Genomic DNA, 12,488 nt, shown 5'->3' on the forward strand with positions numbered 1-12,488 from the left:
GTGCCATGTACATCACCACCACGAAGGAGTCAGGGCCGCGTGGAGAGGGAGGGCGATCGCGTCCGGCTGACATGTGTGACAAAGTGCTCGTCGGGTGCGTCACAGTTACCACAATTATTAAACGAGACAAAACCACGATTTAATAGTGTCAATCGATAGGATGTTATAATGTTTTTGTCCAAAATTCATGTGCGCAGGATTGTTCTTTTAGGACAACGACTGAGTTACAAACTGTTCGCCATTTTACGAATGTATTCGTTAATTTAAAATAACGAGGAGTATGAGTAGAAAAAGTAACAGGACATTTTCCGTCAAATTACGAAATAATTTCTACCAGGGTTGCATTACCCCGCGGGGCTGCCGGCCTCCAGGTACCGCTAATCCAGGTAGCGCCCCGCACCCCTCCGTGGTTCAGCCCCAGAGCGCCAAGCCACCCGACCTCCGACCTCGCCTGCCTACCTGCCCACCACCTCTTGGCCTGGCACCACTACCCGTCACTTCGTGGACCGCGGGCCCTATGCGTGACGTTTGCGCCGCGCTACAATGACGTCGCACATCCTCCTTGAGAACTGGTTGCCTCTGGTGGGGTGTGCGGGTCACAGCCTGACAAGTCTCAATGCGCTCCGACAACTCGCTCTCTGCAATGTGAGCCGATCCCGGGCCATCCGCGGGAGCGCAGGGGCAGGGCGGGCCGCCGTCTCCACAGAGCTGCTCAGCGGGTTGGCCTACCCAGCGCGCTGCAGGCGCCTCGACAGCGTCGCGCCGCTCACCTTGTGTTTACTTTAAAACCCGAGCACTAGTTTCATGTTTTAACATGAAACCTTTTGATTGCGAACGAACTCGTTCTCACGTGTCGACCCCGTCCCCGTCCGGGATCCGGAAACCCCAAAACCGTCAGCCCTCAGGTTTTTCCAGGTACTTGGTACTTCGTGCGGACGGAGCACCACAGGGGGAACAGGACCGGGAGTAGGGGGGGGGGGGCATCAGTTGTACTTTCCGTACATGGGTCAGATTGGTTATCCCGTCAGCGCGCCCTAGGTTGTCCTCCGTTGTGTAATTCCCCGAATGGCCGGCCCGCGGGATAGGCAAGGCGCAGGAGACCCACTATTCTGGTATTCTACCGACTTTCCTATTATCAAGATTAGCATAATTGCGAAAGGATAACGGGAAGGGCGCTTTACGGTTGGCGTGTAACTCACACTCGCTCGAGCCCATACCTCCGAGGACGCGCCCTTCTCCAGGATGGCCGCGGCCGCGGCAACCCCGTCTCCGGCCGCGCCGTCGTCCATGACGCCCGCAGACAGCTCGTCCTCCACCAGCAGCAGGGTCATGTCCTCGACGGCCTCTGCAGGGAGGAGAACACACACACACACACACTGAGCGGTGCCGCCTGCAGATACCGAGGCCAGGACGCCGTCGTGCAGCACGCTGCTCACCCTCCAGCAGCCGGTGGTACTCGGCCTCCTCCCGCTGCCGCCGCACGCGCACGGCCCGCACGTCGCTCGCCTCCTGGACGCTGCTCAGCGCCAGCGCGCGCGCCCTCTCGTGCTCCGAGGACACCTTCTCGAACCTCCTGCGCACACGGGGACAGAGCGTTAGCCAGAGTAAGCGCAAGCGAGCCGCCGCCTCCTCCCCACCCCACCCACCTGTGGAGACCCTGCACCTCCTGGAGGAGCGCCTGCACCGCGGCCTCGTCCACGGGCGCCCCCAGCTCCCGCTGCAGCGCTCGCTCCTTGGCCTGCAGGTCCCGGGTGCGCGCCTCCAGGCGCGCCGTCTCCAGCTGCAGCGCCCGCGTGGACAGCCGCTCGGAAGCGCGACGCGTCAGCTCCTGCAAACGGACAGGGAGGATGACATGGCCGGCCCGAGCGAGAGTGAGTGGATGTGGAGGGCGTACCCACCTGGAACAAGTAGCTCTTCTCGGACAGCTCCTCGCGGGCGGCGGCCGCCTCCCGGGTGTAGGTCGCCTCCATGTCCTTGCGCAGCTTGATGCTCCTCGTCAGCTGCGCCACCTCCAGGCGGGCGGCCTCCTCGCGCGCGGACAGCGCGTCCAGCTTCATCTGGGGGGCCCGGCCGGGACAGCCAAGCGAATATTGGCGTTGGATTTCAGAGAGTTGAGAGGTGCGTGATGTCAAGTTTTAAGTACCGATTCCGGAAAAAGGTCGAGACAGGGACGTGTGCAGCTTGGGTCTAGTGTGTATGACAAGAAGTTACCGGACGTACATATAACGTTAAAAATATTAAATGGGAACTTTGTTATTGCCAAATCCCGAGTCAAATCTTCAAAAAGTGGGGTGAATTTTAAAACTGAACGCATTCAGTGCGGTGCGATCACAATGTGACCACACTCAGCTGCTTTTGTCCAACCCCCAGAATGCCAAACAGTCGAACTAAACGCGTCACTAGTGTCACGCTTTTGCACGCAGGCGCAGGTAGATGGTCATCAGCGAGGTTGATCGGGTTAATCTTACCGACCCGTGCGGTTAGTCCACCGCGTAGCCGATCGGGCCGCCAAAAACCCAGCTGGTTTTCCCAACCTCCCAAACCCTACACAGTCAAGGTGTTCAGGAATAGAGTAGTCTCGTCGGTGCGAGCACATCCAAAGCCGCATGAGTTGCGCACTACAGCCTACCGCACCTCGTGGAGCTGCATCCTCCTCGCCAACAGCGACAAGCACTGCTCGGCCTCGGCCCCCAGCTGCTCTGCGACGCCGATGTCACCGTCCAATTCCATCACTGATCTCTTTCCGTGTCACGTAATTCTAACAAGGGAACCTTTTCAGGTGTAAATCTCCGATTTCGTTGGTACTCGGAAAATTTAAAGGTTATTATAATAGAAGTCGGATGGCACTTGAAACTTTTCCTAAAGTTAACATTTATTGGGGGTTTACTTAAGCCTGACACTGTTTTTTGCTCCAAATATCCCTCTACCGCTTTAACGGTTCAAAATAGAGCAAAACGGACAAAATTTTGACCCAAAGGGCACTACTTTGACGAGTTACCCCTTAGAACACTGCTTTACCATTTTTCAAAAAATATTTTTTTCTAACACCTTTCTCCCATCTTATATAGGGGAAAACTAAATGTCAGGTTTAGGAAAAATTTCAAGTGCCATCCGATTTCTACATGAATAACCTTCAAATTTTCCAAGTTTCAACGAAATCGGAGATTTACAACTGAAAAGGTTCCCTTGTAAGGGATGCGAGTGGTTGTCCACGTTATGGGTTGGGTTATCCAAGCGGTGTGTCGGGGTTGTCGCAGACTACAGTACCCCATTCGACCCCGACCTCTCTCTACTAGCGTACTAGCGACCCCTTCCACCCCCGCCCCCGCCCTGCGCGCGCAGACCTGACAGCTGACAGTCGGGCAGGAAGGAGCGACGCGATTGGTCGAGTTGGAACAGCGCGAATCCAACGACAGTTTTAGGCCTGTCCGATCAGCTGTTTCTTTGGTTAACGCTAACGCCTGTCAAGGTTTTCGCTGTTGTTCTTTGTGGCTTGTGCCGTGTGAGTGCGAGGTGCAAGGTAGGGGGTAAGGAGACAGATCCGTGGGACGCGATGCGCGTAGATGAGATGGCGGAGGTCGACAACGTCGAGAACACCCCGCTTTCGGACGTGGTGGAGTGCCTGGTGAGTAAAGTAGCCGCGAGTAGCCGCAGCCTAACAATCGTACTGGTGGCCGCACTTGTTTCTATGACGCTGAGGGCGTTCACCGTCAGTGAGTGGTCGTCAGATACCCGTGCTATGCGATGATAGCATGCCGATCATGAGGTGCCGTCGCCCAGGTGCCTCCCAGGCCCCGGCCGCGCTCGCCCTGTAACCCCGTCTCCGTGTGCAGGATGAGGCGTCCCGCTGTCTGTCCATCGTCGGCGCCAACCTCGCGGGGCTGCTCGAGGACCTCAACACTGCCCCGGAATGTCTGGCGTCGCTGCAGCAGCACGACCTCGGTCGGCTGGAGAACGAGGTCCGAAGCCTGAACCGTAACCTGGAGGACGCCCTGGAGGACGCCGCGGTGGCGGCCAGGGTCCCGCCGCGGCCCCAGGCCCCCCAGGCGCCACCACTCCGCGCAGGTGAGCACCGGGGTGGCACCGCGCGCCCGGCCTCTACCCCCCGACCCTCACCGCCCTCATGCTCCCCCTGCTGCAGGCATGGCGGAGCGGTGCGCCGAGGTGGAGGAGCTGCGGGCCAAGGTGCAGGCGCTCCAGCGGGAGCACGACAAGAGCGCGGCGCTGCTCGCCACGGCGCAAGCGGACGCCGCGTGCCTGCGCTCGCAGATCACTCACCAGAGTGCCTTCTGCGCCTCCCTGGGCTCCGTGCTCGGCAACCTACTGTGGAAGGCCTCCAGGGTGCCACCCGTCGTGGACCTGCTCCTGTCGGGGGTGAGTTAAAGGGGAGTACGCTTCAGCTTCGGAACTGCAACCACTTTTTTTTTCTTTTTTTTTCTTTTTCTTGGTGTTTGACTTTTTGAGCTTATTTCTTAAAGAATGAGAGAGAGAAAAATGGGGGTGGTGGAGAAAATGAGGCTTTGAAAAGAGATACAGTACTATTTGTATTGTAAATTTTCAATTGGGGCAAAAAATAAAATCAAAGAAAAATAAAACAAGAATTGCTTTTCAATTTAAAAAGCAGAGAAACATTTTAACATCAAAGGCATGAACTAATTAAGTTTTTTAAAATGTGATGGTTAATTTACTTTCTGAATTATAATTTAAACAGAACAAGGCGACTGATTTTCTATGCATTGTTAGCGGCACACTGGAATCATTCCTCGAAACATTTAACACGGAGATGCCAGGCCAATCTTCAGATGAAAGCCAGTTTATAATGGCCATGGGAGGTATAGTCACGAATATGGCTGCAGCTCCTGCTGGTAGACAATTTCTTGTTGGCGATCCAAATGGCAGAGAACTCTTACAGCAAATTGTGAGGGTATTACCAGTCATCCCAACACCTTCTGGAAATTGTCTGAAGAGGTACAAACCTGCAACAAAATTGAAGTCAAAATAATTGCCATAGCATTGCTTAAGAATAATTCTTTTTTTCCCACATTTTAGACTTTTGTTGATGGCTTTGTACAATGTGAGCATCAACCAGTCAGGCCTCAGTTTGCTCCAAGATGATGGAGGAGGAGCCATCTTCACAGTTGCCAAAGATTGCTTGAAGCCAGAATCAACAAATGAACTAAGAATCATGGCTTTGAGGCTTCTACATTCGTTGACTTGTGATATAAAAAATCCGGCCTTGGTTGCACAGGTTGAATGAAATGTGTCTTATTGTTCTACAGAATATAAAGGTACTGATTTTGATAGGAATATTTTCATTTTCAGGTACCAAAACAGTTAATATCAGATCTAGCTGCTTCAGATGATCCCCAACTCCAAACTTTGGCTCTAGACGTGAATGAAAATCTTGTCAAGGCACAAGAAAGATTAGGTCAGATGCCAAACAAAAATGGAAGTACAAACAAAACTCCAGGAATAATTACAAAATCTCCAAACTCCCAGTTTGAAAGTGATAATTTAGAAAATAGACACAACACAGTGCAACCAACAACAGCTTGGCGTCTGCCATCACATCCATGAAAATATAATAATACAACTCTAAGATGTAAGCAATATTCAATGAAGGCTTAATCTTCCCTCAAAAATGCTATGGGCATGCCAATTTTAAGAAGTAAACTCACCTATGAGATTGAAACATTACGTGGTGGTATTAAATCGTACTTGTCAGTACTTCCTCCTGCTCTTTGAACTTCAGAGACAATATCCAATGGCCTTTTTTTCACACTCACTACAAGTTGCCGGTTATCATCTTTTCCATAGCTTACACTCTTAAGGCCAAACTTGGCTGCAACACTGCAAAAATTGTTGATGATGTAAGAACATAGTTTTTAAGACTACAGTTAACCAATTTGAGTGATGTATTAATGATTGTTACCTATGAATTAATGATCGCTCTTCTTTAGAGAAATCTGAGGCAAACACCAAGTCATGGGTTGCATTACTTCTTTTGAACTTTTGAAGTGTATCAGTAATATTTTTCCTAAATTCATTACTTCCAAGTTGCTTCCCGAGTCCAGCTCTCTTCACATGTTGAACAACCCTAAAAACAATTGGTTTGTCAAATTTGGGAACACCAAATATCACTTTCAGAAGACATAATGTTGAGACATACTGAACAGGTTCTTCTCGGCCTTGTTCCTTTTTACCCAGACCGCCGCCTCCCCACCCCATTAGTTTCATCATTCTATTAACTTTGCTGTCCTCAGAAAGATGATCAGGAACGTCTTTAGGGTCTTGATCCTGCTTAGCATCAGACACATCAGTTTTATCAACTACTGAGCCAGCCAATCGGTCTTTGACCTGTTAAAAAAATACACCAAAAAAATTTACAATAAGAACCTTGCTTGAGATAACAGTAACATTGTAAAGAAACATTAAAACTGAATTGGACTGTTGTACTTACAATTAAAGTGTAGCACAAGTTTTGAAGTTTGGCTAAGCCCTCCTGAGCACATTGATCTTTAGTTTCAGCCAAAGTTGGTCCAGTTGCCTTAGACAATAGGAGACCATTAATAGATAAAGTGACTTCCCTGGAAAAATAAATAAAGTTCATGATGGGAGCCTCTGAACCAAAAGGCATTGTAATTGAAAGATAAAATTAGATTAATACAGAACATTGTTTTTTTCTTTTTCATAAAAGCTATCTTACATTCCAGATGAAGATTTGTTGATGTCCTGTTGCAAAGTCATCCGAGAGGTTGAAGCTGATCGAGTTAAAATGGAATAAGCTTTTTCAGCCCCTCCTTGCATTAAGACCAATTTTGAGGATAGTTCCTCCAGTCGCCGTATTTTCTTTGGTGGGCCTTGATCAGAATCATTTCCACCTCTCTTGTTCCTAGGGTTGTGACCTTCAGAGCGAGCTTGATTAGCAAGGACAAATTTACCTGGAATGCTGTTGAGATGAACAGACTTTTAATTAAAGTAGAACAATTTACAACACTAATTGATACTCAAATTTGAAAAGAAACAGGTTGTTACCTGTTTGTTGTGGAGGGTTCTGATGTGTTTATTGCAGGCTTCTTTTTCTTTTTCTTATTTCTCTTCTTTTTGGGACCTTTAGATGCGGGGGCATCATTGTTTTCTTCAGGGGAGTTTTGTTCAGATGGGTTTTCCTCAGATGGGTTTTCCTCAGGTTGATTGACTTCGACTTGATTTTCTTCAGTATGCATGCTTTCAGAGTTTTCTTCAGTGGCCTTTTGGAACATTATTTTTTTGGGCTGAGCTGGTACTGTATCTTCTTTTTTACTGCGTCCTGCAATGTAAAAAGCATCCTTTCAGAATTTTCGATGGTCACGAATGTGTTATGCAGTTTAGAGTTCTGCAAGAGGTTTCTTAAGACTATCGAGGTAACTCACAGTTAGTTCTACCTTTAACCTTTGTGCTTGCAGCATCTGAAGCTTGCACAAAGGTACGTTGTAGCTTAGTCTTCATTTTTTCACGATGTTCATCAGCAACCCCATCAGACAGCTGAGCAACTAGCCGCATTGTTTTTTCTGGATACCTGGACAAGAAGAGTTGGACATTACTGTAATGACATATTGTACAGAATGATAGTTTGAGAAAGAAAATCGTCTTGCAATACCTGCAGCCCATAAACTCCACATTGTAAAATACTTGTGCTAGGCAAACAAGCCTATCTTCTGGATATTTGTCCTTGTGTGTGACTAAAAATCTCCGCCGTAATTCCCAGTGCTCTTCGCATTCATGCTCAACACGATACTTGTCAACATCCCAATCAGTAGGGAACGTCATAGTGAGGGACCTGGAAAAGAAAAACAGAGAAAATAGAGATCAGAGCTCGAAGCATTTTGGGGTTTGGAAAATGTTAATGAAATCCGAGTAAATTAATGAAGGCATGTCACATCGAGCTAAACAATTAGTTAAAAAAAATGGAGAAAAAAGTTTTGGTCATGACTTTTCAACGCCGAAAACAACCCTAAACTGACAAGTAAGTGAAACACCTCCTCACCTTCCACACAGAAATAGACAGAACAGTTTAGACTTACGGAATATAGAGCTTGCTGTGTTGATTTCGGCTTTGAAAAAGCTGTAAAACTGTAAGAATTCTAACCCCCAAGCGGTACAACTCTTCACGATGCCTGGTTCTGTTGTGGTTTACGTGCGCAGTGTTGCCGAACCGACTCTGTTGGACGCTATGGGAAAATGGAGCTGACGGGAGGAAAGGGAAGCGAAGTTACAGAGACGACCGCTAGAGGACGGCACCGTGCTGGACCTCCCCGGCCCCGGCCCCTCGCGCGCGAGCTTCAAGTCCAGGCGCTGCCGTGTCCCCTCGGCCCCAGGCTCCTGTGGGGGGTCCTGCTGGGGACATGAGTAGAGGTTGCTCGGAGGAAGCGAGACGCAGCACGACGCCCGTTCACAACAGCGATAGAACCCCGGCCCCTGGCTCCCTCCAGACGCAAAGCCCTGGGCGTTCATGGGCGGCTGCCCATGGCGGTCACACAGAGTCCAGTTTTAAAGCCCAGCTGTTTACTCAGCAGACTCGGTGCCCCCCTCCCTCACCCTCCCCAGCAGGGAAGCCGAAAAGCCGGCGGGACTATACCGGGCCGTTGTGGGGAGGAGGCGGAGGGGGCGTTAGTCTTGTCCTGTCATGCATGGTTGATGATATGAAACGGTCAGCCGTGTTTGTGTCCGCGCCGACAACTCGTGGGCCGGCCGGACGGATGGCGGTGTGTGTGTGTGTGTGTGTGTGTGTGTGTGCGCGCGCGCGCGTGCGTGCGTGGGCGCACGTGCAAGTGTTGTGCGCGCACCTCGTGGCTAATTGAAACATTACATATTTAAGACCCTGGGCAATCTGTGTGTCCGCAGGGGGGTGCAGTGGGGCTCCCATCCTTGTGCAAAGCCTTCCTTCCCTCCTTGCTGTCTCTTAGCCTCGGGCCGGAATGCCTCCCCCCCCACTCCACCCCCTCACACGCAAACACAAGGCCGGTACGCGACCCCTAACCCTCATCCCTCTCCACCACAAGTTGATTCTCTTCTGCTCCGCCCAACCCAGCGACCCCAACAACTGCCCCCCCCCCCCACCCACACCCCTTACGCCGCGCCTCTTGCAGCTCGCACCTGATGGTGTTTGCAACGGGTAACGGGTGCGCCTAGAACCACGGACTGTAGTGGTGATCACCCATGAGTGTGACAAGGACACGGAGGAGGGGGCCGGGTCACCCGCGCCAAGAGAGTAGGGCTTGCCAGCGCGCCCTGTGATCACCCAGCACCTGCGTAAGAGTGCGTCGCCCATGTGAGGTGACCGAGTTTGCGCAGGGTTCTTCGACGACGCCTACCTTATTTGGTGAGCGCTGAGTGGCGGGGTGCACCGTGGGTTGCCTACACTGTAAATCTGGGTTGTCCAGCAGCTGTGCGCTCTAAGTCGCACAGAATCCTGGGTCGTGCGACTTTAGTCGCACAGCTGCTGGACACCCCAGATTTACAGTGTACACGAAAGGAATTTTGTGTAGCAAGTTCTCTACCTGCCAGGGGCGGATCACTAGAAACGACGTGATGGGGCCGGGGCGCGATGTGGGTCGCCCGCAGTCACCCGGGCCCTGTATAAGGTACCGACCACCCCCTCTCCCCCGAGTGGCAGTTGCGTCGGGTTCGATTCAAGCCATCCGTTTTATCTGCGGCCCGGCCCTGCGCAGCCCGGCGGCACTCGGACAAAGTGAGCGTGCGAGCGGACGGGAGCGAGACGGGTGGTGCTGCCAGGAGCAACACGGCGTGGCGGGGCGGGCACCAAAGCGTTGCAGCAGCAGCGCCTGAGGGGGCGGGGCGGGGCGGCCGGCGAGGGGCCGAGGCGCCGGGAGCCTGACGGGCGCGCCTAAATAATGCAGGCGATCCACTAACGCGGATATACGAACAGGCCAGTCTGGCACGCCCCGGGGCGGCGCAGTCGGGCGGGAAGGAGTCTGCCGCTTGTGACCCCGACAAAAAAAGGAAAGGAGGAAAAGGGTTGATGCACTGTAACAGGAGCAAGCATTATGGCGCACTCCTGCTTTGCGAAGGTTTACACCCGGCCCCGGTGCACACAAGGCGTCCCCGTTCAACATGGGTGGTTTTTATCGATACTCGGATGAACCTTGCTGAAGTTGAGGAGTGTGGGTCATGTGGTTACCGCTAGGTTACCGCCCGGGGTCCCGCGCCCCGCGCGCGAGGGCAGGTGGAGGGTAGGCAGCCGGCCAGCCGCGCCCGCCCGCGGGGTGGCCTACCTCCACGGCGGCCCGGACACATCCACCCCGGCCCGCCCCGGCCCGCCCCGCTCGCGTCTCGCATTGAATATGCATTATTGTTTTGGGGCGGCGGGCGGCGGGAGTGAGTGACTCGCAAGGCGAATGTTTGGAAATCATTACCATCGAATTACAACTGTGCGCCTGCCGAGGAGGAAGGCGGGCAAACATTACACCATTCCCTTCACGTCGTGCCTCTGCTGCCGCCGCCCCGCCCCGCCCCGCCCCGCTCCCGGTGCGGCGGGAGGGAGGGTCCACGGCGGCGAGGCCGTCGACGCGTGCTCTGCGAAAGTTAGGGCGGGCGGGGACGGAGCGAGGCGGGAGCGCCCGAGTGCGAAATAAAAAGTTGCTGGAAATCAGCTCGGGGGAGTTGCGTGGCTCTGGGTTGGGGTGCGCGGAGCGAGGACGCGGCTGACTAAGAGTGTTCTGTAATTTGATCGATCCCAAACACTTTAGCAGGTGCCTTGGCGTCAGGTTGGGATGGTTGGGGTCTCACCACCATAAGCATGCCTTTGATCGCCCAGTCCTCGGCGCTCGATCCAGCGCATGCCCTCAGTAACCCCTTCATGTTGTCGCTTGCCCCTTGTTAGGGTGTGGCACGTCCTGGACGCAACTCCTTAACAGAGTGGCCCGTTTATTAAGAAAGGCGCCCCTAGCGCCCCCGGGACTTCCCTCCTCTCTTTCGCTAGGATCCCCTCCGTCCGCACACGATCCCTAAAAGCAGGAAAACGGACGGAATTCCGCAGCACGCGCAGCGGCAACCTCCGGCCCCGAGCCCCGGGCCGGGCGGCCCCGCCGGCGTGCAGGAAGGAGTAGCAGCAGCAGCAGTACGTATTTTGAGACGAACGCGGCGGCCTTCGACCTTTTCGCTCTTACGGAATAATGCAGGAAGGCCCTACCGGGGCTCGGGGCTTCCTGCTGCTGTGCTGCTACCGGGCCCCCGCCCGGGCCGGACCGGGTGGCTGGCCCTGGCTGAGCTACCCCCTGGAGACCCGCGAGCAACCCAGCCTCGCCCGCCTGCATCGGCCGCACAGCAGCACGACAACGGCTCCCCCCACAGCACCACGGCACGGCCAGTCGGACGACCGAGATAGGAGGACCTCGCCGCCGGGCCGCGTGAGCTGGACATCATCCCCCCACGGGGACACAGCGGCGGGCCGGCGGGGGCGGGGGCCCCGGGGGGGCTCTGGGAGAGGTGCGAGGCGTTGAGCAGCACAGGCCCGTGCCCAGCCCAGTATGGAGATTGCAGAGCGCCAGGTGTCTCCTCGGCGGCCGCCACCCACCACTCGCGGGGCGCAGGGCCGCCACCAGGACACACGCGGCCCGAGCTGACGCTGCTGACGCTGCTGACGCGGACCCCCAAAGACATGTCCGGCTCGCCCAATAGTTAATTAGCAAGCCTGGGGCTGCCAGGCCTGACCGGCCCGGCTGTTTATACAGTTAAATGCTTAGCATGTCGGTAATGAAGCAATTACTCTGGCGATGGCGTGTCCACCAAAAGAGTTCTGCGCTCTCTCCCTTCTTGCGGGGTCACTGAGGGGGTCGTTGGCTCAACGCGGGGAGAGCCTGGAGTAACACCGTTTTGTATCGGTGTTCCGGAAAATCGTGTGTTTATTTTTACCCTCCGGAGTTCATTCAATACATTCATATTTATTGTTTTTAAAGCCTTAAACACGTTGTTACGAACTGAAATTCTATTCTCGTATGACGGTTTACCGTGCAGCCTTTCAAACATTTTTGTTGCATTCAACTTTTGACTTACGAGCACCGGTTTGAAACTGCGGCCCCTATGGTCGCGCGTTCAGTAACTCGAACTGGCGAGTCAACCCTGGCCGCCGTCAAGACTGTCCTCTTTATCGCAGCCATATCATTATACCCCGCCCCGCCTCCCCCCGCCTCCACCCCGCCGCTGGCGAGACTCCACGCTCCTCCCCCGGGGATACTCCCTGCAGGATCGGGTAGACTGTAAAACACACAGGCCCGTCAGTATTTCTCAAACCATACCAGCAGTACACTGTTGAAACACTTTGGGCCGCCGGCGCTGTCGCTCCCAGTCCTCTCTCGCCCCTCATCATGTCCTGGCGGGACGGGGGGTGGCCCGCCGAGAGAACGGGGCTCGTGCTCATCCACAGGGGGATGGCAGTTCGTCTGGAAAGGTAATTTAATTCAAAGGTGAGAAGCGGATAGGGACTTAGA

The 12,488-nt window shown here is 53.8% G+C and overlaps 3 protein-coding genes across 4 annotated transcripts in view; 1 reads left to right on the forward strand and 2 right to left on the reverse strand.

Annotated features, from left to right (window-relative positions):
- LOC113207518 (ciliary rootlet coiled-coil protein 2-like) overlaps positions 1-3,185 on the reverse strand; it is a 22,880-nt gene extending 19,695 nt beyond the window's left edge. The window contains exons 1-5 of one of the 2 annotated variants that reach the window (XM_052263529.1): positions 2,635-3,180; positions 1,899-2,057; positions 1,647-1,828; positions 1,437-1,573; positions 1,218-1,345 (exon numbers count right to left, since the gene is read on the reverse strand). In XM_052263529.1, coding sequence (XP_052119489.1) covers positions 1,218-1,345; positions 1,437-1,573; positions 1,647-1,828; positions 1,899-2,057; positions 2,635-2,730 — 702 coding nt within the window. In that variant the 5' untranslated portion in view covers positions 2,731-3,180. Of the gene's footprint in view, positions 1-1,217; positions 1,346-1,436; positions 1,574-1,646; positions 1,829-1,898; positions 2,058-2,634 lie in introns of both variants that reach the window. The other variant, XM_052263528.1, reaches the window with a different exon arrangement.
- A 195-nt stretch (positions 3,186-3,380) lies between these two features.
- Positions 3,381-5,697, forward strand: LOC113207522 (heat shock factor 2-binding protein-like). The gene is made up of 6 exons (XM_026424130.2): positions 3,381-3,625; positions 3,834-4,065; positions 4,142-4,374; positions 4,712-4,968; positions 5,050-5,248; positions 5,323-5,697. The coding sequence occupies exons 1-6, from the start codon at positions 3,554-3,556 to the stop codon at positions 5,575-5,577; spliced, it is 1,248 nt and encodes a 415-aa protein (XP_026279915.1). The 5' UTR covers positions 3,381-3,553; the 3' UTR covers positions 5,578-5,697.
- On the reverse strand, positions 4,526-8,224 carry LOC113207521 (CDKN2A-interacting protein). The gene is made up of 10 exons (XM_026424129.2): positions 8,064-8,224; positions 7,640-7,819; positions 7,425-7,558; positions 7,036-7,309; positions 6,707-6,949; positions 6,461-6,587; positions 6,170-6,357; positions 5,933-6,097; positions 5,679-5,850; positions 4,526-4,976 (listed from the first exon to the last, which is right to left on the reverse strand). The coding sequence occupies exons 2-9, from the start codon at positions 7,807-7,809 to the stop codon at positions 5,679-5,681; spliced, it is 1,473 nt and encodes a 490-aa protein (XP_026279914.2). The 5' UTR covers positions 7,810-7,819; positions 8,064-8,224; the 3' UTR covers positions 4,526-4,976.
- Positions 8,225-12,488: the final 4,264 nt, after the last annotated feature.

This window comes from Frankliniella occidentalis, unplaced genomic scaffold, assembly GCF_000697945.3.
Source record: "Frankliniella occidentalis isolate FOCC.00 unplaced genomic scaffold, Focc_3.1 Scaffold12, whole genome shotgun sequence".
Classification (NCBI taxonomy): Eukaryota; Metazoa; Arthropoda; class Insecta; order Thysanoptera; family Thripidae; genus Frankliniella; species Frankliniella occidentalis.